At 43.5% G+C, this 26566-nt stretch overlaps 1 protein-coding gene across 6 annotated transcripts in view; it reads right to left on the bottom strand.

Annotated features, from left to right (window-relative positions):
• Window positions 1-26566, bottom strand: part of SASH1 (SAM and SH3 domain containing 1) — a 308428-nt gene that overhangs the window by 142047 nt on the left and 139815 nt on the right. For 5 of the 6 annotated variants that reach the window (XM_059941034.1, XM_059941030.1, XM_059941032.1 and 2 more), the window contains exon 2: window positions 4889-5017. In XM_059941034.1, coding sequence (XP_059797017.1) covers window positions 4889-4995 — 107 coding nt within the window. In that variant the 5' untranslated portion in view covers window positions 4996-5017. The remainder of the gene's footprint in view (window positions 1-4888; window positions 5018-26566) is intronic. The other variant, XM_059941028.1, reaches the window with a different exon arrangement.

Genomic DNA, 26566 nt, shown 5'->3' on the forward strand with positions numbered 1-26566 from the left:
TGGTGGCGCAGTGGTTAAGAATCTGCCTGCCAGTGCAGGGGATACAGGTTCGAGCCCTGGTCTGGGAAGATCCCACAAGCCACAGAGCAACTAAGCCCATGTGCCACAACTACTGAGCTTGCGCTCTAGAACCCAAGTGTCACAACTACTGAGCCTGCGCTCTAGAGCCCATGCCCCGCAACAAAAGAAGCCACCGCATGAGAAGCCCGCGCACAGCAACGAATACCCAATTCAGCCAGAAATAAATAAATAAAAATAAATAAGTTTTTTTAAAAAAGCAGGCGTGAAGAGTAAAGATGAAGTGAGAATGGCAGGATGCCGGTAACTGTTGAAGCTGGGTAAGAGGCACAGGAAGTTTGTTATAGTATGCTGTTTATATATGTTTGAAATTTCCCAAAATAAAAGCTAAAAGAAACCTCTGCACTCAGGTGAATAAATATTAATGAAGTACAAATAAAAGATACTCCTGCATCATGACAGGAGTTTTTGATGCAGGAATAGAAAGGAAGGAAGAGAAATGAACAGTTATAGGTCACTTAAAATGAGGGACCAGGTATACTTTATAGCAGTTTTCTCATTTAATCCTTTTAACAACTTTATGAGATATTTTTACCCCATTTTATAGATGGGGAAACTGAAGCTTAGAAAGGTTACACAACTTGCCAGATAAGTACAACAGCCAGAATTTGATCCCAAGTCTTCCTGACTCCCCCAGTCTCCTTCCATCATGTTTCTCACACCCTTTTGCCACTGTGACAATCGCCGAGGCCAGGACTCCAGCTTGGGCGTGGGGTGGGAGAGGTAGGGTCTGAAGAAGCCCCAAGAATCACCTCTAGTCACGCCAGACACCACTCTTAGTGCCTCTGTCTTTGTCCAGAATTATACCTCAAAAGATTAAATTACGAAAATTGCTAGGAACAATAATTATGCCACAGAATCATTCCTACACCATCGGCAATGGTTCTGATATCACATTTCTCTGTGATAATATGTAACAGTCCCAGTCCTCAAAGACCTGGGTGAGTCCTGCCTGGGCTCCTGGCTCTTGAGGCCCACACAGATGTGTTAACAGTGTGGCACAAACTGTAAGTCACCTGTAAGTGGCACAGAGATCCTGTAAGTGGTGACTTCTCTGTCAAGGCTATGATACAGCAACCACTGTACAAACTTGTTTCTGCCAACATCCAAGCAGACTCAGCCGCAAAGATGCCGAGGAAGCTGACATGGCCGCTAATAAGAGGCTGCCGCTGCCTTGCATGTGTCCCTCTCCTGGCCATGGTGTCACTTTGACAGATGTCAGACTTAGCATCGCTAGACGTGGGCCCATTATGGACTTGGAAAGCTGCTGCCATTTCCAAATGCAGCTTCTCACAGCCAAAAAAACACACAGTGCTCAGGGATGTGCCCAAATGTATGGAAATATGGGCAACTTCCCTGCTGTTCCCAACCACTAACGACCTAATCCCCAGCAGAGCCAAGGGCTGTGGTCCAAACACACGGTTCCTTTAGGGCCCACTTGGTGCTAAATAGAAACACTCATGATAGTTATAATCTCAATCATAATCCGTGCTTATGCTGTTGAATTTTCACCCATCTGTACTCTCTCTGTTACCTTCGTCTAAACTAACTGGCCCCCAAAACACTTTATCAAGTACGGGCTTTATTCCAGTCAGGGGCCAGGTGATTAGGTCCTGGAGAAGTAGCTTGATATCCAGTCCCAAAAGTTAATTACTAACATAATTATCAAAACCTTTTATTTTTCAGGGTTAAGTCAAGCATCTCTGTGGGCAGGGTGACTTTCTGGCTTGTTTGTTCTCCAGCTGACATGTAATTAGCTCTTAAGGACACTGCATTTTTGGACTTTTTAAAGCCAAACATAAATATCTAAATATCTATTCTGTCTATAGAACATTTCTTCAATCTCCCAAATTCACCCATAGGATGTGAAATGAAACAAACCCATAAAACCAATTTAAACCATCACCCCAAACTCTCTGCCCTCAAAGCTGTCTCTAATGACTTTTTCTACAGCAGATACAACAAACTTAATGCTATTGTTTTCCCTATAAATTGTTTTATGCTCCTAACATGTTACTATTTCCTCTTAGTGCTTTCGGTGGATTATTTCCTCTCCAAGTCATCTCACTTCTGCTTTTTTTAATTTTTCCTTTCCGCTTTTTTTATTTATTTTTTCCTTTTTGGCCAAGCTGCACCACATGCAGGATCTTAGTTCCCTAGCCAGAGAGCAAACCCGTGCCCCCTGCAGGGGAAGCACAGAGGCCTAACCACTGGACCACCAGGGAAGTCCCTCACTTCTGCTTTTGCCAGGGCTGCTCACTAGCACAGAAAACAAGTATTAAGCTGCAGGTCCTCCGACCCCAAGCTGCCCCAAAAGCCTAGCACGGAAGAAGTTTGCCTACTTGTCCGAAGGCAGAATTCACAATCTAGAAATACAGGTAAATTCTGATGCAATAAAGAGTGGCGTTACGAAAAAAAAAAAAAAGTAGCATTACGGACTGAAAGTTGCAGCTTTTCAAGAAAATAAGTTCCCATCAGGACTCAATCTGTGATGAGCTAACCACCGTGAGAGGGAACTTTTCCTAAGTCGCCAGTGTTGCAAGCACGGCCTGAACGATGACCTGAAACAACCTCTAACTTCTGGACTCCTGAGCTGTGTGAAGGATGTGAACCACATGGCATCTAACTTGGTCTTCAATACTTGCCTGGAATCTCATAGAACGGGAACTTGAATGCGCTGACTTGGGATCTTACTTCTCTCACTAACTACAGTTTAAAGGATGAAGAGAGTTTCCAGCTAGCTCCCATCAACTGTATCCACCACCACATTCCTGCACCTTTGATGAGAAGTAATTTAGCTCATGCGGTGTTTTCTCCCCACACTGTCTTTTGCAAAAGCTCTGGAACAGAGCACACCAAATTAGGCCCATCTGTCTAAATGGGAAGAAGTTATTTATTCCACCTCCAGGCAGGCTTCTTTCCTACCAAGAAGGTGCTTTCCAAGGTTCCCAAACATTGGGGAATGACTATGGTAACCCCAACTCTTAACAGGCTAGAATTTGGGGAAGAGCAGTTGGGTGTCGTATCAAGGATCATCTGTCAATTCACAGCCATCATTTCCTTGCATGGTGAAATGTCCAAGGAAGCCACAGAGTATGCTATTATTCCAGATCAAAATCGCAACATTCAAGAACTCAGTGCAATAACGAAGTTGTTGTTTGGCTGCAATCTTGCCAAAAAAAAAAGGCACTAACTGTGCCCCAACAGGAGAGCCTAATTAATTTAACAGTCTTTTGCCACATGAGAATACTTTCTTAAAAGGAAGGAAATAATGCCCCTCCCCACCCCCCTTCACGCATGCCAGGGGACAAAGTTACAGGAAAGAAGCCCTTGGCAACAATGACGCCCATGTGCCTGCCTGGGCCAGGGTGTCAGGCTCCTGGGGTGATGGCTTTCTGCCCCCAACGGATGCTTCTCAGCCTCAATCGATTCCATTATACTAACTCCCACCCATGTTGAACACTAAATCAGTGAACAAAAAGAACAGTTATGATATAAGAAATCTTTACACGGACTGAGTTAAGCAAAGAAATGAAACTGCATAAGAGCACCAGCATCTTACTTAGAGTGGAAGTGAATGATGTCTACTTATGGAATATGCAGCAGCGGTGCCTAAACTACTTGGTGGGTCCCTTATCCAATCGGTTTTTTCAAACATAAAAGGAATTATTAATAAAAGAATTATCTGTTTCGAGTTACTAATTTTTTCATCTTACTCGAAGTAGATTTATGGAAAGTCACAAAATCAATAAGGATTCAATTGAATCAGTAGTTTTCAAACATTTTTTTAAAGGCAGAGGTACTGTTACTCAGAAAAGATCCACGTAGTCCCCTAATACATAAAAGAGCTTAAAAAGGAGCTGGTCCAGATAAGGAAACACGGAGTGTTGAGCCTTTTCTTCTGCCTCTCATTCCTAAAATGGTCTTAAGGTCACCACAATGAAACGGAACAATTTGAGAAGCACTGAACCAAAATGAACCCAAGACCTATATAGCAAATTTAAATTAATAAATGCAGAAGTTTTGGTAAGATACTTTCTAGTAAATGTACAACATGGAAATGCCAGCACACATATAGATTATATAGACCTAAGCTCTGTATTTACTGTTTATCACATGGAACTTCAAATGCTCCACTAATCATACACATAAAAGTCTTTATAAAACAGCCAAATGAATTTCAATGCACCTGAGAGAAGAGTTGTGTCTTCCTTGGTTATCTTGGTAAAATCATGAAAAATGGTGATTACAAAGAGGTCTTAGCAACATGGAAGAACTATATAATAAAATGTTAAGTAAAAAAGCAAGAATTACATTGCTGATGTAAAAATGCCCAGAAAAACACGGAACGGAGACTTGCTAAAACACCAATGTGGTTATTGCTAGGTGAGAAATTAGGGTGGTTTCTTTAAATTTTATTTTGTTTAAAACAAAAAGAAGAAAACAAAGAAGGAAGGAGACAAGGAAAGAACTAGCCTAGACCTCCTTTTGGCTTAGAGTCATTAAAAATGTAGTGTATACCGGCCAACAGTAAAAACATCCTTTCCCCTTAAGCTAAAAAAAATTAAAATTCAAATGCAATCTTTTAATGAACATAAAAATTTGATCATTATTGCCCCAACTAATACTCATTCAGTCTGACAGCCACAGACCTGGGTTAATCCTTTCAGGGTCTGAATTTTTTATCTCAAACTAGTGCAGCAGCCTGCAGAGTAATAATGCACGCACAACCATGAGAGGGCTGAAGGAGGGGGCGCTGGACCAGGAGCAGCCCGGCTGGGCAAGAACATATCCCCAGTGCCCCACTCACCACATCCAGGTCCTGGGAAACCCGCCGTTTCCGCAGCTCCTCCATCCTCTCGCACACGTCGGAGAAACACGTATTGTAATAATCTGCATACTGTTGCGCCAGGTCATCGATGTTTCCCAGGGAGCCGTCCTGAGGGTGAGGAGGGCAGGGGGACGAAACAGGAAGAGAACAAAGGCGATCAGTCCACCTGCAAACGCCCCACATCATCTAGTCTTCCTCTATGCCGCACTTATACTAATAACAGCTGGCATTTTTTCAGTGGTGTACGTGTGCCAGGCTAAATTTTACACGCGACATCTCCTAATGCTGAGGACAGCCGTGGGACACAGGACCTATTTTCCTCACTGTGTATAGATGGACAAACAGCAGCTCAAAAAAGCCGAGTGACAGCCCAAGGATTGCACGGCTACCAAGCAAAGAAGCCAGGCCTCCAACTCAGGACTGTCTGATGCCAAAGCCACAGTTTTAACCCACATCCCTGCCTGCCTTGCAGGGCCAAGAAACCCCTGGGAAAACCACTGTGTCAGTGCGAGGCACCCTAAAGTCCAGTCGGTGGCTGCATCAGAACCTCTGGGGAAGCGTTTGAGTAACCCAGATGCCAGGACACCACTCCTGGGAGTTCTGATGGGAAGCTGAGAATTCAGAAGCCAACAGGGAATGCTGCATCTGGGACACACCTGAACCACACCTCCCATGAGACCCTCAGAAAAGTGGGAACTCTTATTCCCTACATCATTCAAGTACAGATGCAAGAGAACAAATTCACCTAAATAAATTAGGAAACATATCTGTGTCTCCACTGAGGGACGGGCCCGGAAGCTGCTCCGGAGCCCACACCCCCAAGTTCACATCCAGCTCTGCGGCCACTTCTGGTTCGGCAGCCTTAAGCATGTTTCCTAATCTCTGGCAACGCTGGGATACCTCCCCGTGAGGAGTGATGAAGTAACGTGACACACTCAGGGCTTGGTCCTTCACAGTCCTCCTGGCACATATTAAGTGCTCAATTTACTTAGCTAATAATATTCACTACAAATAATGTTTCAGATTGTAGTCCTCCTTTATGGGAACTGATTCCTAAATACATGTTTGAACACACACACAGAGGATGACAGCAATGCTGTATACATTTGTAGGTTATGCCATTGTGTCCATTCATTCATTCATTCATTCCTTCAGAGAAGCATCTCCCCTGCCCCTTTTCACCTCCCAACACGTTCTTTCTTTGGTATGAATAAAAGACCCTACCAAGACAACCAAGGAAAAGGATTTTACCAAGATAACCAGGGAAAACACAACTCTTAGACAACCGAAGAAGTGCACACACATTTTCCCTGTGACAGACCACTGGCCAGCCCTGTCGCGTAGTTAATGCCAGCACACCACCCTTAGCGCAAGTGTCTAAGCCTGCAAAGCACGCTTAGACGCAGACAGGCTTTGGGAATGAAGAGTTCTTCAGTGCTCGTGCGGAAATCTCTTCAGAATAGTCATCATGATCTCAAAGTTTGCTTCAAAATTTGTAAACATCAAGTGTCAATCAAAACTGAAGATGAAATACCAATGAATGTTGAATTCTCATGCTTTAGATGTACTTCCTTTTTTAGAGTTTTTGGTTCTCTGCTATTTATACCGTACTGTTTCATTTAAATTTCCTTCACGCTAACTTCGTTTGTGCTATTGAAATAAAATTACAGTATATACAAAAAAGAAAAAAGAGTTCTTCAAAAGCCTTTCTGCTGGGACTTCCCTGGTGGCGCAATGGTTAAGAATCTGCCTGCCAATGCAGGGGACATGGGTTCGAGCCCTGGTCCGGGAAGATCCCACATGCCACGGAGCAACTAAGCCCATGCACCACAACTACTGAGCCTGCGCTCTAGAGCCCACGTGCCGCAACTACTGAGGCCCGTGCGCCTAGAGCCCGTGCTCCGCAACAAGAGAAGCCACCGCAGTGAGAAGCCCCTGCAATGCAATGAAGAGTAGCCCCCGCTCACCGCAAGTAGAGAAAGTCCGCACGCAGCAGTGAAGACCCAATGCAGCCTAATTAACTAATTAATTAATTTTTTTTTTTTAAAGGCTTTCTGCTGAAGACCTCAAGGCCCTGGTCAGGATGCGTGGGTCAGAGCAAGTGACCATCTCTAGCCCACTTCTGCATTCACCAAGTTCACAAAACTGACCGAGTGGGGAAACAGAATTGAAAGAAATGATTTTTTTTAGAAAAGATTCTTCCTTTGTTACCAATAAAATGTTCTCTGTTTGAGGTAATTGCCTCAAAGTCCCCAGTACAGAGCTAGGGATGGGAAGCTCTTTACAAGAACACTAAGATGTTTGAACGTGTCTGGGCAAAAGTCAGTCCCTCCCCTCTGAGACAACAGGCTGGATGGACACAGTAGAGGTGGCAGGAGCTTAGCCCCCTCAAAAAAAATGTTTGTCAAGTTTCCAGTAGGGAAAATAAGAAGGAGTAAAATGGAAGTCTGCTGCTAGCCTCCGAGAGGGGATCAGTCTACCAGTCTTTGCTTTACTGCCTTTAGCAGAGGTGAGGCTCCTGACAAATTGCATCATAAATCGGATTACGATCCTGAGGTCTGCCCTGACTCGTCTCAACTCAACAGCACATGCCCCATGGGCCACAACATGGAAATCTACAACCTCCTGACCGGTCTTCTTCTCTCCTTCCCCATTTGGCCTCATCTGCCTTGGATCCAGTCACCAAAGTGACCTTGCAAAACAGAGATCAGACCGGGTCTCTCTCCCCTAAGAATGATCCGTGCCACACACATCACCCATTCTACAAATAAACCCCAAACTCACCAGCCCAGTGGAGAAGGGGGCTGAGGCCTGCCGACGGGGAGGACCAGAGGAGCCAGAGAGGACAGGCAGCCCCCACAGTGGCGGCTCCCCCAGCCCCCATGCCACCCCCAACACCAAGAGAAAGTACTGGAAGAAACTTTAGGAAAGAGCGAGGGCAGAAGGGCTGCTCCCATGGGAGCATCTGTTCCAGCCAACGACCAGGACTATGACAGCACAGTGCCCAGTGAGGCAAGGGCTCCGGACCACCGCTGCCTCGGCCAGAGAGAAGCATCTGGACAGTTCCTAGGACAAAGGGAACTGGCTACCTTTAATGTCCGGGTATCTGCCTTCTACTGACCCAGGATGTTTGCTTACACCTCAAAGACACAGCGCCCTCACCATCCCACTTCTCTTCAAGAGCATCAAGTTTCCTTAGCTCCCTCGTCCAGTATACACTGGGAAAGATGAGTGTGTGTTGGAAGGTAGAAAGGACAGGACTTGAAACAGTGTTACCTGAGAACCCATCTTCATGAGTTATTGCCCTGATTCTGCCACTCTCCACAGCAACTGGGGCTCCTGGAAGATCGTGGGCTCTTTAGAATTGTCTTAGTCTCTCGAGAGTATGATGCCATCCTCATCAAGAAACTTCTGCCTTCATCCCTCCAGGAAATGAAACATACCTGCCACCTTTGACCAAATACAAAATCTGTATCTTCTAATACCTGAATGAACTTGTGAGAGGGGCTATATCCACACATTTCCCTATGGCTTGCTGTTCTTAATGGAAATTAACCTCTCTCTCTCTCCCTCTCCCACTCTCTCTTATTCACAGAGGCACTAAGAGTTATATTGACCAAGCCAAGACACTCCAATCTTGATGGCTGGCTTCTCAAAAATAATCAGCTTTCAAGTTTATGAACTGTATGACTTATCACAACCAACTACTACTTTTTTGGGCTAGTCAAGGCCACCTGAAAAAAATTATAAAAATGATAGTTTATATAGCTTTGTTCAAATTGCTTTCTTTCCTTTCTCTCTCCTCTCTCATATATCCTGGGACACCTTCAAAGCCAACTGTTCACTTCTAAAGTTTCCAGGCTTCTGGTCAAACTTTTTTTCCTAATAGTGAAACAGTTTCATTCCTATTCCTCACTCCCAATCACTCGGAACTCCCCAAATATTTGAGGGCCTGGGAAATATCTGTTGCTCATGAGGAAGAAGCAGCTGTTCAACTCAACTCAGGCCAAAGACAGCAAACATTTCACACTCTGCAATAACCATTCCTCACTTGATGCTCAGCAAATAATAATTTAGAACACGGTGGCACAGCTGCCTCTATGTTTTTTCAAATCGCTTTCCAGATGTGCAGTGAGTCCCCATAATTACCACTTTCATCAGTCTTGATCATTTAAATGCCAAGAAAGGCAAAATAATTTTTTAAAGCGTGTGTGTGTGTGTGTGTGTGTGTGTGTGTGTGTGTGTGTGTGTGTTTTAAGTAGGTCTTGTCTGCCATGCACAGAAAGGAATTTTTTTCCATCCCAATCACATGGAACCAAGGAGCCACATGATGATTTTCTCTTCACCCACTCCAAATCCATGCTTTTTCAGGACTGTCTGGAGACCCCTGCATCTTTTCTGTCCAACTTGTTCCTACTTGATATAGTACAAACCTATTCAGTAAAAATATTTACTTCTATTAAAATATTTGCAACATTAGCCCCTAGGGAATTTAATAATGCAGGTTGATGTTTCAATAGCACCACACCTCTAACATCTTTTTTTGGGGATGTGAAGTTCATGTCCGACTGAACACCCCACAATGCTAATGCCAAGAGGCATTGATGTTACAAAATAAACTTCTAAATATATAGTATGACTTCATAAATTTCGATATTTATTATAATACATTAAAATACTGAAACAGATTTCTTTTTAACTTTTTTTTCTTTTAAGGTGTTAAAAGTTTCTGTTGTAGAGTGTATTACTTGTCTAATCTGTTTCGCTTATTTTCCCCCTTTGGTTCGTATGCATTAGGCCGAAGCAATATTAGTTCTGTGTTTAGGAACTCAGAAAAATCTTATTTCCTCAAAATAGCCTTTTTAAAGTAAATTGTGAAATTTTGTGTCGCATAAACTTTTTTACAAGAATTTTCCCATCACTCTCTACCAAAAAAAAAAAAGATACATGCAAATTCAAGCTCTCTTCCCGTTTCTTATTACAAAACCAGGTCACAGCATTTTTCCATATGACCATCCATTTCACTTAATATGAACTTAACTTAAATCTGGGTCCCACTACCAGTGTCAGCTCAATGGAAGACTAACTTGTATAATTTTCCCATGAAGCCACAGCACACATTTATACCAAACACCCATCTTTTTTTTTTTTTTTTTCCACCCATCTTTTTTATACAACCAACATAAAAATATAGAGATAAGGGGCATTGTACCAAACAATTCAGATCGGGTGAACTGCTGTTACAATTAAGGAGAAAAGAAACAGAGCATTGTTCTCTCAACAACTGATTTAATAGTATTTCTGAATTTTCATCCCAATGTACTTCTGTCTCTGGAAAATGTGAAAACTAAAAGTACTATGAAAACAGAGGCATTTGTATCATTACTTTTTTTGTTTATGCTCTCTTCTTTCCCCAGATGTCATTTATGCTTTAGAATATCTTGACAAAGCTTAAGTGGAAAAAAAGAAAAAAACTTCTCTGAAAACACCAGAAGACACGATGTAATCTGTACTGCTGTATGCAGATTACATGCAAATGAATGCAAATGAACTCGTGGTCCTGCTATTTTATCTATCTATAAAGACAGAGCCCTAAGGGAAAACTCAATGCATTGCTCTGAATCCCCAAAGTTGAGGGGAAGAAAGGGAACAGGACTCCTGGCTCATTTATTTCACACATCTCTACCTTTTCTGTCTGTAATAGTAAGTATATACATGATATATTTTATGAAATATAAATTATATGTTTTATTTCCACTGCTCACTATTGTTTGGGAGAGGGATGAAGATATATTCATATATATAAATATTTACATCAGTCCCCTACCAGATAAATCCACTAAAAGAAATCACTACAATACAATAAAGCCTAACTGATTTCTTGAATGACTTCACAATGTGTTCTCACTCTTAATTAGCTTGTGTAAAGATTTTGAGGTGATAAACACTTCCAGCAACCTTTCAGGTGAAGTTGCTACTACCATAAACAAGACTTTAATTCCGGTTTCCTTGTTCAGCCTCACCGAATCCGTGAGACGTCATTGTTTGCACCAGCTCTGTCATCCCATCCTGCCATATCATCCTGGAGAAATTCATTGAATATGTAATAACTGATCTCAGATATATTTCTCTGAGGTATCTCTCTCAGCATTTCTGCAGATGGTTTGAGTTGAAATACAGTTTGTCTCAGGAAAGTTTTTTACACATAACAACCAAAAACATACACCAGAGGGACAAATTAAGTCATACTGGTGGTGAGAGAGGGCTCTGGGGGCACACCCACATGGCAGGTGGCTGGAGGAGGGCTGATTTCACATCTTCCACTCTCCTCCCTCCAAAACACCCAGAAGTTGCCAGAGCCCATGTCTAACTCTTGCTTTGGCAAATATGATCTTGGTGCCCGTGGTCCCCACTATCATGCATCAGTGGTGTCCAGTTAACATAAATCCCTTCCTGAAGCATGAAGAGCCTCACAAGCTGCCAGTATTGGCCACCCCCTCCTTCCCAAGCACTCTCTCAGCAGCTGCTTCCAAAGGCAGTGGTCTTCAGGAACTTCCCTGGCAGTCCAGTGGTTAAGATTCCGCACTTCCACTGCAGGGGGCGAAGGTTCCATCCCTGGTCGGGGAAGTTCCAGGTGTGGTCAAAAAATAAATAAATAAAATTAAAAATTAAAAAAATAATAAAGGCGGGACTTCTCTGGTGGTCCAGTGGTAAAGAATCCGCCTTCCAATGCAGAGGACATGGGTTCAATCCCTGATCAGGGAACTGGGATCCCTTCCCACATGCCACGGGGCAACTAAGCCCGCGCACCACAACTACTGAACTCACGCACCTCAACGAGAGAGCCCGCTTGCCACAAGTTACAGAGCCCACGCAAATCCACATCTGCTTCCCATCAACTCCAACCTTGATGCCATCGGTGACCTACAAGAGAAGCTGGAGTTCTTCAGATGGCTCAGGACCCCCAGAAGACGACGGAGACCTGGCAGGACCTGGACTTGCTGGGGGTCCGGGCACCACTTCACGCTAGCAAGGTAGATCAGTGACACCACAAGGGAGCCACCATAGTGCCCACTGCCCTCCACTAACCTTCAGAGTCTAAAAAGTATGGCTACTGCTGATTCACTTCTGGTTTCTGGGTTGACACAGTCCTAAGTCACCACACAGTCCTAAGATATTCTGTGACATTTGAGACCAGCATTTGTTTAAACAACATTGCATAGCACAGAAGAGCACAGAACAGAATAGAAAATGTTGGCATACATCCCATGAAGAAACAGGACTGTTTCCTGGCAACATTTTTTTCAGTTATGTGTGTGTATAACTGTACCTGATCACAATGTAAAATACATCTTCCAGTGAATCTGTGGCCAAAAGTTTGAAAGTCATTGGTGGAGTTTGTCTCTCGGGCTGCACCCTAGGGGTCCTCCCACTTTCGAGTCCATTCTAGAGCTCAGTGCACACGGGTCTCCTTGGGACACTCACCCTCCTCCTCAGCTTACCCCTAAATGCAGATGCTCCCCAAAGGCTCTCCCCGCGTTTTTCTCTTCTTGTGGTCCCTGCTCTCCTGGCGGAAATCTCATCTGTGGTTGAAATGATTTAAAGCCACAACAGAAGCATTTTTTCCTTCTCCTCTTCCTCCCTCAGGCTCAGTGCAGCCTGCTTGACCCCAGGATACGAAAAGCTTGAGATCTTTAACAAAAATGTTATTACCAAAATCTTATGCATGAACTAGTTATCCCTAATTATCTGCTGGGTGTGTGCTGGGAAGGGATTTGAACAGCTTGGTTTAAATATGAACAAATTCAGTTTACAGGCCATGGAGAGGAGTAGCTACAACAAAATGGAATGAAAAGGCCTCCTCGTGGGGAGAGTGTGTGCTGGCATCTTTCACATCACAATGATTGTCAGGTGTGATGAAGAAAGTGATCAGACCTATAAAATTATGTTCTTCAATCATCAACACCTAATGGGATACTTCATTAATTCAAATAATACTTACTGAACACCTATGGCATTCCAGGTGCTGTGCTAGGTGCTAAGTATACAACATAAAATCAAGAAACATGAATGCTGGGCTTCCCTGGTGGCGCAGTGGTTGAGAATCTGCCTGCCAATGCAGGGGACACGGGTTCGAGCCCTGGTCTGGGAAGATCCCACATGCCGCGGAGCAACTGGGCCCGTGAGCCACAACTACTGAGCCTACGCGCCTGGAGCCTGTGCTCCGCAACAAGAGAGGCCGCGATAGTGAGAGGCCCGTGCACCGCGATGAAGAGTGGCCTCTGCTTGCCGCAACTAGAGGAAGCCCTTGCACAGAAACGAAGACCCAACACAGCCAAAAAGTAAAGTAATTAATTAATTAATTAAAAAAAAAAAAGAAACATGAATGCTTATTATTACTGGACAGAAAAGCCAAGTATGGCTGTATTTTAATGCAGTCATATAATTAAGTCATGGAAATTTGTTGAAGGGATTTACTAAACTGTGTGCTTAGTATAAGGTCTCTCTGGAATTAAAGGCTTTGAAAGATCCCATTTGCTGGGCTATCGGTGGCTTAAAAAGAACATTTCACAGGAACATTCAGAACTTGAAAAATGCAGGGAAAAGACTAGAATGTTGACAGTTTGTTCTAAAAACTTCAAGTGCAGATTCACACTTAAAATGGACATGAGGATTTAGCAGATGACAATTTTAGACTCAACTCATTTCTCCTTTCCAAACTGCCTGAGCTTAATCGAATCACAGATTTGGAAAGAACAGCAGAGTGAGCTAGTTGGGTGGAAATGAAGTCAGAATTTCAGACCAGATTCACAGATTTTGATGAGTATGAATCACACTTTGCGCTTTCTCTGGCTGCCTCTGGCCCGTACTCATGAGGATATGAGCATTCGCAGGCACTGGACCCATCAAAATCTGATTGGGGGGAAAACGTGATCTATGATATTCTTAGAAACCTGGAAAAGAATATATTGATCTTAGAACAATCCTGAAATTTCTGGTTATGATGTCAATTAAATTTTGCATAACATTTGAGTTTGCTACGTTTTATGAAAATTATATTCTACCCTGGCTTTAGCAGAGAGTCAGGAGGTGTGGTGTACATGGAGTTAGACGTGCACTTGAATCCAGTTCATTTCCAAGGACTGCTCCTGAGGGCAGTGCGACTGTGTTGTTTTTGGTTTTGTTTTAAATTTTTAACTTTTGGCTGCGTTGGGTCTTCGTTGCTGTGCGTGGGCTTTCTCTAGTTGCGGCAAGCGGGCTTCTCATTGCGGTGGCTTCTCTTTTTTTTTTTTTTTTTTTAAAGAAATTCACGTTCTTTTTATTTATTTATTTATTTATGACTGTGTTGAGTCTTCGTTTCTGTGCGAGGGCTTTCTCCAGTTGCGGCAAGTGGGGACCACTCTTCATCGCGGTGCGCGGGCCTCTCACCATCGCGGCCTCTCTTGTTGCGGAGCACAGTCTCCAGACGCGCAGGCTCAGTAATTGTGGCTCACGGGCCCAGTTGCTCCGTGGCATGTGGGATCTTCCCAGACCAGGGCTCGAACCCATGTCCCCTGCATTGGCAGGCAGATTCTCAACCACTGCGCCACGGTGGCTTCTCTTGTTGCAGAGCATGGGCTCTAGGCACGCAGGCTCAGTAGTTGTGGCTCGTGGGCTCTAGAGCACAGGCTCAGTAGTTGTGGCGCACGGGCTTAGTTGCTCCGCAGCATGTGGGATCTTCCCGGACCAGGGCTCGAACCCCTGTCCCCTGCACTGGCAGGCGGACTCTCAACCACTGCGCCACCCGGGAAGCCCAGTGCGACTGTTAAGTGATATTTGGATGTCCTGGTGACCTGATCAAACTGAAGGCATCATGCTTATCACCATTCAGTGTTATAGTGCTAGTGTTGATTAAATTCTTTCTTGGTGATGCTGCCAAAATTCCACATTTTTAAGAACTGGCAGGTAGGGACATCCTTGGTGGTCCAGTGGGTAAGACTCCATGCTCCCAATGAAGGCAGCCCGGGTTCGATCCCTGGTTGGGGAACTAGATCCCGCATGCGTGCCGCAACTAAGAAGCCCACATGCCGCAACTAAAGATCCCGTGAGCCACAGCTAAGACCTGGAGCAGCCTAAATAAATAAATATTAAAAAATAAAAGAAAAAGAAGAACTGGCAGGTAATACCTAAAGAGTGTTATCAATAAAAATTCACATGACTTACAAACCTGAGAATACTGAACACATGGCCCATTACCGAAAAACTTTGTAGCCCTTAACTTATATTTTGATAACTCTTAAAACTCTTTATTCATCTCCTTAGCTGTAGACAAATGCCTATGCCTATTCTTCCTACATATTCAGTCCAAACTCTCCATCCCCACCAAACTTTCATTCTGGATTCCAGTAGTCCAGAGATTAGCATCAACCCATTTGATCTGTGCCAACATTCTCAGGGTCATTCACTTATCCCCAAAGTTAAGAGGTCACTAGGTCTTATAATGTGTCATAAATAAGTGCTAATATAATATTTCTTCTCCAATATCTCTCAATGTCTCAAATGTCTCAAAATATTTCTCCATCCTAATCCTAGCAGTGTTTCAAGATATCAACCAAGGTTCCCAGCTATTCACCCCCTCTCCAATCCCATCTCATTTAGGACCCACTCTATACCCCATGCCCACTGTAACTTTCAAAATATAAATCTTGAAAACTATAAACGTCTCCTAGTGAAGATGTGACAAAGTCAGTCTGCTGCTGACAATACAAAAGCCTTTTTATTTGTAGTCTGTCTGCCTTTCTAGACCCCCACCTGTGGCTCCACCTCCCCATCCATGTAGCAGTTTTGGCCAGATCAAACTACAAGCAGCACTACATCATCCCCACTCCCCCCATACTATTTCTTCTGCCTGGAACACCCTTCTTGCATGCCACTGACCCTGCAGAGAGCAGCCCATCCTTCACAACTGCACCTGACCTTCCCACTGCATAAGCATAAACCATACATTCCCCATGAGGTCTGCGATTTGCTTCAAAGTCATGGGGGGAGGGGAGAGGAGTATAGATGAAACAGGTATAGATGAAACAAGATTAGCCATGATTGATAACTGCAGTGCTGGCATATGGGTGTTCTTTAAAATATTCTCTCTACTTTGGTATGTAGTTGAACTTTTCCATTTTAAGACATTTTTAAAAAGTGACTCTCGCTTATTTACATGGTGGTTGTCCCCAGCACACTTTAAAGTCCTTGAAAGTTGAATCTGGGTCTTATTTTTGCAACCTCAGTCCCTAACACCATGACAACACCTGACACTTGGCAATTACTTGAGAAATATCTATTGAATATATGAATGAATGAAAGAGGGAAGGAAGGAATAAACAAAAGTTAGTAGAATGATCTCTCCCCTTCCTGAGGGTGCCAGATAATGATAACGTTCATTCTGTAACTATGCGATGACATTCTATCCCCTAAACCAGCATGTCACATATAATGGTGAGCTTTCACAGGCTCAGTCTCCCTGTCCCACCAACCTTACAACAGCAATTCGCTCTAATGGGTAAAACACTCAAACACGAAAAATATCATTAAAAACAATGACAAATGAACTGACTGAGGGTGTGGGAACAATCAAGGTAACTCCTCTGACTCAGGCAATGGCGTAACCTGTTCCCAGAGGAAAAGCTCCTGGGGTTGGCTGACGGGTCAGTGCAGAGGTGTGGCAGGACAGGGGCCAAGAGACAGAAGAGAACCTAGGTTTGAAGATTCTTCATGTATAGGAATTAATGATTCCTAATAATCTCCACTTAATGCTGATAATTCTCCACGTTAAGGGTCATAGATCTTGGAAGAATCCAATGGAAATTTTTTATCCCTAAAAGATTTAGGACAAAATTTCTTGGTGCAATGGGCTTTAAGGTCTAAAGGTTAAAGATTAAAGTCTCACATTCTTTTCTACCCTGACAGAAAAAGCAATTAAGTGTTTGGAATTAGTGTAGTATAGGGAACTCTACTCAATGCTCTGTAATGACCTATATGGGAAAAGACTCTAAAAAAAGAGTGAATATATGTATATGTATAACTGATTCACTTTGCTGTACACCTGAAACTAACACAACATGGTAAGTCAACTGTACAACAATAAAAATTTTTTTAAAAGAAGTGTTTGGAAACAAAGAGAGTGCCTTCTTTAAAAAGGCACTGAACACACCCGGAACTTTTCTGGTTGAATCTTCTGCATTAAGCTCCCGTCAGGGAAACCAGTAGGAAAACACACCTGGAATGCAACTGGCTCGGGTGCTGTAAGAAAGCAAATACCAGAGCAATGCTGTGGCCTCTGAAACATGCATATTCCCTTTTTTTTTTTTTAATAAATTTATTTATTTTATTTTTATTCTTGGCTGCACTGGGGTCTTCGTTGCTGCGCACAGGCTTTCTCTAGTTGCCTAGAGAATAAGCCCTGCATATTCCCTTTATGGGACTGAGCTTTCGTGAGCTGAAGAGATATCTGTTTGTTCCTATTTACTGGAGACGATTTTAGGGTCCTTCGCTCATGTGACACCAACTGAGTGGTTTCTTTCCAAAGTCAGGGAGAAACCAGTTCACCCACTGCCCTGGAAAAACTCCCAGTGGTCCCCAAACAACTCTTCACTACACACCTAGCCCCCTCCAAGCACATTTCCTGACTTAGCTTCTGACATTTGCTCTTCTGACCAGCCCCTTGATCTCCAGGACACTCACAATAGCAATCAGGGCACTAAGGACTTCACTGAGGGCTCAAAGGCCTGCTTGTGAATGTGAATGTAGGGTGAACACAGAAAATCTGGCTTCATTCTGTACCACATTCTGACCTGTCACGTATAGGAATAATCAGATTTAAAGAATGTCAGCCCCACAAAATTACTCCTCTTGTTCCAGGCACGTGCGTGAGTGTCACTGTATCTACGTATCTGTCCATCTACGAACGTAACCACATAAAATATTACATGACATGACAGCCATACTTTTACTTCAATTTTGGGGGAAGACACGTTCTTTCTTAACTACATCATTTCCCCTCAAGATGATTTCAATTTTCATCATAAAAGACTTTCATGTTCGCCAAGAATATAATGTGAAAATGCTCTGAAAAAGCATCTTAAGCACATGGATCTGTTCTTACTCTTAGAGTAAAAACATCTTGAAAGTTGACAGTGAAGACGATTTGCTTTCTACCACATTCTATACATGGTTACAATGAAAACTTGACAGGCTTCTTAGGAACTAAGCAAAACAACAACTAAGCGAAACAACAACAAAAATCTAAGACGAATTGACATCATTCTAACTAAGCCAATTATCACAAGAATGAAAATATTCAATTTGCTCACAAGCTGAGAATTTACTAACATTACCACTGGCTTTTTCATGACACCCGCAGTTTAAATTTCTAACGTATAGTTTTCTTTTTTTTGGCTGCGTTGGATCTTCGTTGCTGCACCTGGGCTACCTCTAGTTGCAGTGAGCGGGGGCTACTCTTCATTGCCATGCGCGGGCTTCTCATTGTGGTGGCCTCTCTCGTCTTGGAGCACCGGCTCTAGGTGCGCGGGCTCTAGAGCACAGGCTCAGTAGTTGTGGCGCACGGGCCTAGCTGCTCTGCAGCATGTGGGATCTTCCTGAACCAGGGCTCGAACCCGTGTCCCCTGCATTAGCAGGCGGATTCCTAACCACTGCGCCACCAGGGAAGCCCCTGTATACTTTTCTGAAAGAGCAATTCCCTTCATCAAAGAATTAACATTTTTCCTCACACCTGTCAGAATGGCCATCATCAAAAAGAACACAAATAACAAATGCTGGTGAGGATGTGGAGAAAAAGGAACCCTCGTACACTTTTGGTGGGAAGGTAAACTGGTGCAGCCACTGTGGAAAACAGTACAGAGGTTCCTTAAAAAATTAAAAGTAGGGGCTTCCCTGGTGGCGCAGCGGTTGAGAATCTGCCTGCCAATGCAGGGGACACGGGTTCGAGCCCTGGTCTGGGAAGATCCCACATGCCACGGAGCAGCTGGGCCCGTGAGCCACAATTACTGAGCCTGCGCGTCTGGAGCATGTGCTCCACAGCAAGAGAGGCCGCGATAGTGAGAGGCCCACGCACCGCGATGAAGAGAGGCCTCCGCTTGCCCCAAATAGAGAAAGCCCTCGCACAGAAACGAAGACCCAACACAGCAAAAATAAATAAATAAATTAATTAAATAAATAAATAAATAAAAAGTTATTTAAAAAAAAAAAAAATTAAAAGTAGAACTACCCAACGATCCAGCAATTCCACTCCTGGGTATATATCCAAAAGAAACGAAAACACAAATTCGAAAAGATACATGCACCCCAATGTTCATTGCAGCACTATTTACAATTGCCAAGATATGGAAGCAACCTAAGTGTCCATCAACAGATGAATGGATAAAAAAGATGTGGTATATATATACAATGGAATACTAATCAGCCATAAAAAAGAATGAAATAATGCCATTTGCAGCTACGTGGATGGAATTAAGAGATTACCATACTAAGTGAAGTAAGTCAGAAACAGAAAGACAAATACCATATGATATCACTTGTATGTGGAATCTAAAAAATAAAACAAACTAGTGAATATAAGAAAAAAGAAGCAGACTCACAGATATACAGAACAAACTTGTGGTTACCAGTGGGGACAGGGAAGGGAGGAGGGGCAATATAGGGGTAGGGGATTAAGAGGTACAAACTATTAGGCGCAAAATAAGCTACAAAGCTATATTGTACAACATGGGGAATAGAGCCAATATTTTATAATAACTATAAATTGAGTGTAACCTTTAAACACTGTGAATCACTATTTGTACATCTATAACTTACGTAATTTGTACATTAACTATACCTCAATTTAAAAGAAAGAATTAACATTTTTATCTACTCATCAGCCAAATCTTGTTTCTTCCAACAGCTTTACAGGTCAGTGTTTGCTCTGACATAGCCCCCTCCTTCCTATCCATGATCTTGGATTTACAAAGAAACACTCTCATTAAAGGAAATGAACGAGTTAGAACACATCTCCTGCCTGCCTACCCAAACCTTTTTATTCTTCTTAATTGCTGTATTAAAAAAGGGTAATTTCACTTTCTGTGATGTGTATGGGACACATTTTTATTTTAATTGTTTGCCACATTGCAGGTGGGGCGGCGGAGGGAAGCCTACAAAGAAAATTACATGCACTACTGAGACAGGCTGGGACCTGGGACCCTTTGCTGCAGTGCCTGCACCTAGACAAACGTCTCCTCCAGCAACAAAATACAAATAAACTATAAAGCACTAAAAATAACTGCATGCATTTGCAGTTGGGGCAAATTATGGACAAAAAGACCAAAAAGCCCAACTGCCACTTCTGAAGAACCAGGAGCAAAGGCAGGGGGCCAGGAGCAAAAGCAGGGTACTGTGCATGCCCCCTGCACACAGCACCACCAAAGGGGTGGGCAATCCACCAAAGCCACCCCTCCAGCCCAACCCCTGGACCCGCCCCTACCCTCACCCCATGGAAGGAACCAGCTTATCAGGCCCCCCTTCGGGAAGCAAGCCGGCAAGGGAACCTGTTGCTTGTTCTCAGTAAGGGGCCCCAATAAAGCCTTGCCTGAATTTCTTGTCTGGTCTCTGATCAATTTCTAGCGATTAAAGAGGCCAAGAACCCTGGTTGGTAACCCTATCAGGCCTCTCAAAGGGTTGCCCAGTTTTAAAATGCTGATTCTGTCAGGATGGGCTGTGCTTTTCCGTTCACAAAGCACAGCAATTTAACAGCTGCTTTATTCTGGGAGATCAAATTCTGGGCTGCCTCCTTGCAACCCTGTGCACCCTCTAAACACAGCAGTTGGAGAGACCCTGTTAGAACCTAGTCGGATCCTGTCCCTCTGCTCAAAGGCCCTATTCAGGCTCCCCTCTTACTCAGAGTAAAGGCCTCCATCCCCCCATGACCTGAAAGACCCTCCCCATCTGCACCTCCAACCAGCACCTGTCTCCTGCCTCATCGTAGGCCTCTCCCAGGCTCACTGCCCCCAGGAACACACTGGCCACCTGTTTACTTCTCCAACAGTCCAAATCCACCAGCCCCAGCCAGGACTTTGAACTTGTTCCTCCCTCTGCCTGCTGTGCTCTTCCCACAGTTACCTGCCCTACCCTCACCTCCTGCAAAGGTGACTCCAATACCCTCTTCTCAAGGGTCGTCCTAGCTAACACTGCAACCTCCCTCTCCTGTACACACAACCTCTAATCCCATTCTCTGCCTTATCTTTCTCTTTACCACTTTTCAGCATCTAAACTAGTTTGCATGACTCCTAACTTTTCCAGTCTCTGTCTCCAGACTAAAGTGTAAGGTCCATAAGGGCAGAGATTTTTCTCTAAGTTTTGTTCACTGTTCAGTGTTAAGGACAGTGCCTAGGAGACTCTCGATATAAATTTGCTGAATGAATGAATGAATGAATGAAATAAAATGATCAATCCACAAGCACTGTGCCAGGCATTATAGGCTCAGGCCCTGGGGAAGAGGGACATAAACAATTCATATACTGCTCTACGTTTTAATTTATTTTTTCTAAATAACAGATCTACCCCTCAGTCCTCAGACTTAAAGTAACTGGCAAGTTTTAGCTTCTAAACACCCATGGCTTCATCATAATTTAAAAGGCCCATATTAACTCTGCTGGTGCCTTTTGTATGTGTATCATCCTGTTCTCTTTGTACGGTTTCTAAAGAAACAAATGGAATATATAGTTCAAGGTGTTAATTACATCAGCTTATTAAAAACAAACTCCCAAGATGTGTCAGTTCTAACACTTAGCACTTTTATGTTTATGTAGTTTATTAGTTTTATAAATGTGAGAAAGTCAAACATAGGGAGCGTAAGATTGCAAAACAGCCAGTACCAAATTCTTTCACTTACACAGACAGGCCTTTTAAAGAACTGGCTCCAGTGTGCAAATTTGAAAATGATTAAAGGACATGGCAGTGGAAGCAGGTTTTTACATGACAGTGTTTCTGAATTCGTGGTAGGGTGATGTTCTGCCTCCTTATGTAATATGCAATTTAAACAATTTCACATAATCAGAAGAGAAGTATTCACAGTATTCCATACTGTAAAAATGAGTGAGGACTGCTTCAAGACATTCTGTATATCCAGATTATAAATGATCTAGCTTAATAACGCCAAATCATTTTTTTACGTTAGATTTAGAGAGAAAGTTCTGTGAACAACTGCTACTGAGGAAAATTAGCTCTGTTAATGAATATACCAGAACAAAACCTTCTGACCCGCGAGGGCGAGCTAGGCCATAAATGCAGGAAATAAAGATTCTCAAAAGGCCATTAAAGTTAACTGTTCCCCAACTACAGCTACTTCACCACCCTCCTGGAAGCCTGGTGAGTGAAAGGCTTCCCGCCCCTATTACTCTCCTTCCTTACTTTGCCAGCACCGTGAACCCATAGGGCCTCCTGGCTCCGTGCCCAGACTGAGGTCAGATCTTGTCCTCACCTCCCTATAGACAAGTCTGGCCACAGAGGCTTGACATGAGTCACAGGTGACAACGCAGAAAAGCCAATTTGAATTTCCATAGAAATAATTCAGAAAACATCTAAAAAGGTATTAGTCAATTAATTTCAACCTCATTTCATTTTTTCCTAAAGATTAGCCCAGTGACTTTAGCCTCTTCTCTCCAATCCCCCGTTCCGTGGCAACAAAACCACTAAAAGGTACAAAACATGGAGGAAGGAAGAGCATTAGCCATTCCTGAAAACTATAGTTCCATGAGGCTGGTACTCAGACAGCAACATTCAAAGAGATAACCAATGGAAAGATACCAAGCCTGAGGTACTTGGCAATATACTTCACCAGGTTTTTTTTTCATTATAAAATTTTATTTATTACACAAATATATTTCAGTCCTCATTTGAGACTACTGTATTAGGTTGGAACACATTTTTGAAAAGGCAAGAGACCCTAAATAACACCAAATCAGAGAGGGAATTTAACAGGAGAAAACCAAGATGGCACCGTTCAAAGACATGGAAAGGAAAAGTCTGAGATGGAAACATCTCAGCCCACTACACTCAAATAGCAGAACTCAAGGATTAGCGGCTGGGACTAATATTTCAAAACTTTCCGGGACTTCCCTGGCGGTCCAGTGGTTAGGACTCCATGCTTCCACTGCAGGGTGCGTGGGTTCCTGCAAGCCACGAGGTGCAGCGAAAAAACAAAACAAAACACAGCTTTCCACAGACTACTTCTGTGTGAATTTCTTCCCAGGCCAAATCTTGCCAACTATCTTTAAATAGCCAATGATAGCTAATCACCTACCAGTTTCTTAAAGTTGCACTGGATTTTATCCATATTCCACAATTTGTTTTTTAATAAAAGATGTCCAGGGAATTCCCTGGTGGTCCAGTGATTAGGACTTGGCACTTTCACTGCTGGGGGCACGGGTTCGACCCGTGGTCGGGGAACTAGGTCTTATCAAATTGCCATTGGTACTCACAATGTTACAGGATATCATGACCAACTCTGGATTATCTAGCTTCAAAATTTTTACTGCATCATAAAGACATTGCTATTGTCCAGGTAGAAACAGTTTCAGTGTGTGAAGCAGATATAACTACAAACAAAAAGCAATGTGTAGAAAGCCAAGAGACCCATGATAAAGTCCAGCTTCCAAAATGGCCTATTCCTCTTCCATGGCTGGGGGATATACCTAAAGGCAGGTCCCTCCTATGCTCTGTATTCCCTTAACGTTTACGCAGTCACTCTACCTTGCATGGGTTTATTCCCAGTTCTTTCACATCTGCACATTCAAGTACTCTCTCCAATACATATTAGCTCTGCTGGGCCAATGCATGCGTCGTCTTGCAAGGCAACGCATCTATAATCCTTTGCAGTGCCTGCCACATGGTAGCACAGGTAGGTGTTTAACAAAAGCTCAACAAATGAATGAATCCTTATCTTGGGGAATATGGTACAGCATACAGCTTCAGACATCATATGGACAGCTTTAAAATGATTTGCTTTTGTTCCATTTGATCAAGTTTGTAGAATAAACTGGTAATAGAATGGGGGCGGGGTATGTGTACATGCACGTGCATGTGTGTGTCTGTTGGGGAGGTTGAAAGATGAGAGGTAGGGGACAATTTAACGTTTATTGAGCGTATAAATACCTATATATATAGATAGATGGATAGGATACATATACCTATATTATATCTCAGGTATTCTTTCAAGTTATTTAACTTAAAACATACAAGACAATATAGGTTTCACTAACTGTACCATACCAATGAGAACAGATACTCAGGGAGGTAACAGATGTGTCCACTGTCACATAGCTCATGAAGAGCAGACCCAGGCTTCAAACCCACCCCTGTCTACTCCAAAACCTGACTTCACCATCCCAGTAGTATGGACTTAGAGTAGTTGGGCATATAACAAACCTTAGCTAACCTTACTGCCTATTTAAATTATAAAGCCATCTATTAAGGCCTTCCACAGACGGTACTCCTCCACTATATTTTTAAATAAAAGTGAGGGTTAGTTAATAACACTCCCAAGCTGCACAAGTGTACAGCTGAATCATTCATTCAACCACAAATGAGGAAACATACGCCTGGGTGCTCGGCCAGGCCAAACAAATTGGCACATCATCCAATCCATCGTTTCTTCCTGAGGCCGGGATCAGGGCTCATCCAGCAGCCCTTGAGGGACCGGCTTGAGGCCCGGTGGGAAAAGCTGAGGCTCGGAAATGCTGACACAGCTGCTCTGGAGGCCTCTGAGGGGTGCCCTCTCCCGAGCTCTTTACCCCAGTACTGCGTGCAGGAGCATGAAATGGCAAACAGGCGCTGGGTGCCAGGGGGCAGAAACTCAGTGTCTCCCCACCAATTCCCCCCTTCCCAGTCTGGGCAGGAGAACTGGCCTTGAAACTTACAGGCTGGAAAGGGTGGGTCCAGATACAGATCTAGGCTTGACCTCAGCGCAGCGCCCGGAGGGCAGAGGGGGCTGTGTGTCATCACATCCTGGTCACCCCGGCCTGCCCTCCACCAGGACAGCTTCCTGAGGAAATCCTGATGGCTACAGAGAAATGGGTGGCCCAGCCCAAGTATGTAAACAGGAGCAGCATGTTTTGTTCTCTGTCCCTGCACACCCAAGTAGGGTCTCGGCTCCACAGCTCCTTTGGCAGCAGCAGGGCTGAGCAATGGCTCGGATGACTAAGATTTATTAATGCAAGTCAAGAATGTGCATGGCTTCACTCAACGGAGGACTGCTTAAGACGGAGGCGGTCTCTCCTAAGCTTTTAGCTTAAGAAAGAATAATCACAATAAATAACAAAAAGACATGCAGTCTTAGGCATGTACCCTAACCAAAGGTCAAAATGCTTTCCAGCCTGGAACTAGTCTACTCAGGTTCATACCCTCCTGGATAGAGATTAAATTCCATAGCCAGGACCAAGCTCCCGGTAACTCCCCTGAACTTATCAAGGGGCCTGGCACCTGGCAGACACTCAGTAAAGTTGACTGAATGAAGAGTTTTCTCTGTGAAGTGAGAAAATCCCTCCCAGTTGGCTATACACTGGTGCATAAGAGTATATATGCACACCAAGAGCACCGCACTAAAAATTGGAAAAGAAAAACAAAGGGAAATAAAACGACTGAGTAGAAAGGATGCTGTCCTACCCCATACCCAGCCCCTTTGCTCACATCAACCCCATCCACTGTATCTCATGTTTGTGCTCATCCTTAGAAATTCTCCTTGGGACCAGGAGAGTCTCATGGCCAATGGGGGTCCAACCTCTTCTCAAGATGAAATGGCACCTGGCTTCTGGTAACTCAAAATGTTAAACATAGGACTGATATACATTTTCTCCTATGGTGTCTTAATAATTATGGAATTTTTGTTCATTATACTCCGGTGTAGAACTGTCTCCCTTTCTCCACCCTGCCCATCTTTCCTGTCTGCCCATCTTACCAGGCACAGTCACACAAAAAGAAGGGTGCTGCCAGATCCTGATGCTGCCAGACTGAATGGCAAGCCAGCACCTGGCCATCACAGACACCTCCAGTGTAGCAGTGGCTCATAACTCCTTTTAGGAAAGAGATTCATGTATGCACCAGAGTGCAGTGGAAACCAATATGGGCTGTGAAGCCAGAATTCTTGGGTTTATTCTGGCTACACAATAAAGTTACACAGCTACACAGTTACATAGCTCTGTGTGACCCTGGACAAGTACTTAACCTCGCTCAACCCAATCTGTAAAATGGGGTGATAATGAGAGCACCTACATCTCATTTCATCTCACTGGACTGTGCGAAGATTAAAAGAAATAACCTCCCAATAGCATTTAGCACAGTGCCTGTCACATAATAAGCACTCGATAAATCTTAGCTAGTATTACAAGTACTAAAAATCGAGAATTGTCTAACCAAAGCCCTAGGATGCACCTATCTGTAAAATATTTTATTTTTAGAAACATAACACAGAGGTATTTGAGATTTTTTTGAGCCATTTAATTAAGTCTGGCAATTATTCCCCTACTGAGATTTTTAAGCACAAAGTTTCATGTAAATATTATTTGGAATCAGATTTTTAAGTACCAGAGACTGCACGTGTGATTTTGTTGTTTATACCAACTAGAGATATCAGCC

Source organism: Balaenoptera ricei, chromosome 12 (genome assembly GCF_028023285.1).
Source record: "Balaenoptera ricei isolate mBalRic1 chromosome 12, mBalRic1.hap2, whole genome shotgun sequence".
NCBI lineage: Eukaryota > Metazoa > Chordata > Mammalia > Artiodactyla > Balaenopteridae > Balaenoptera > Balaenoptera ricei.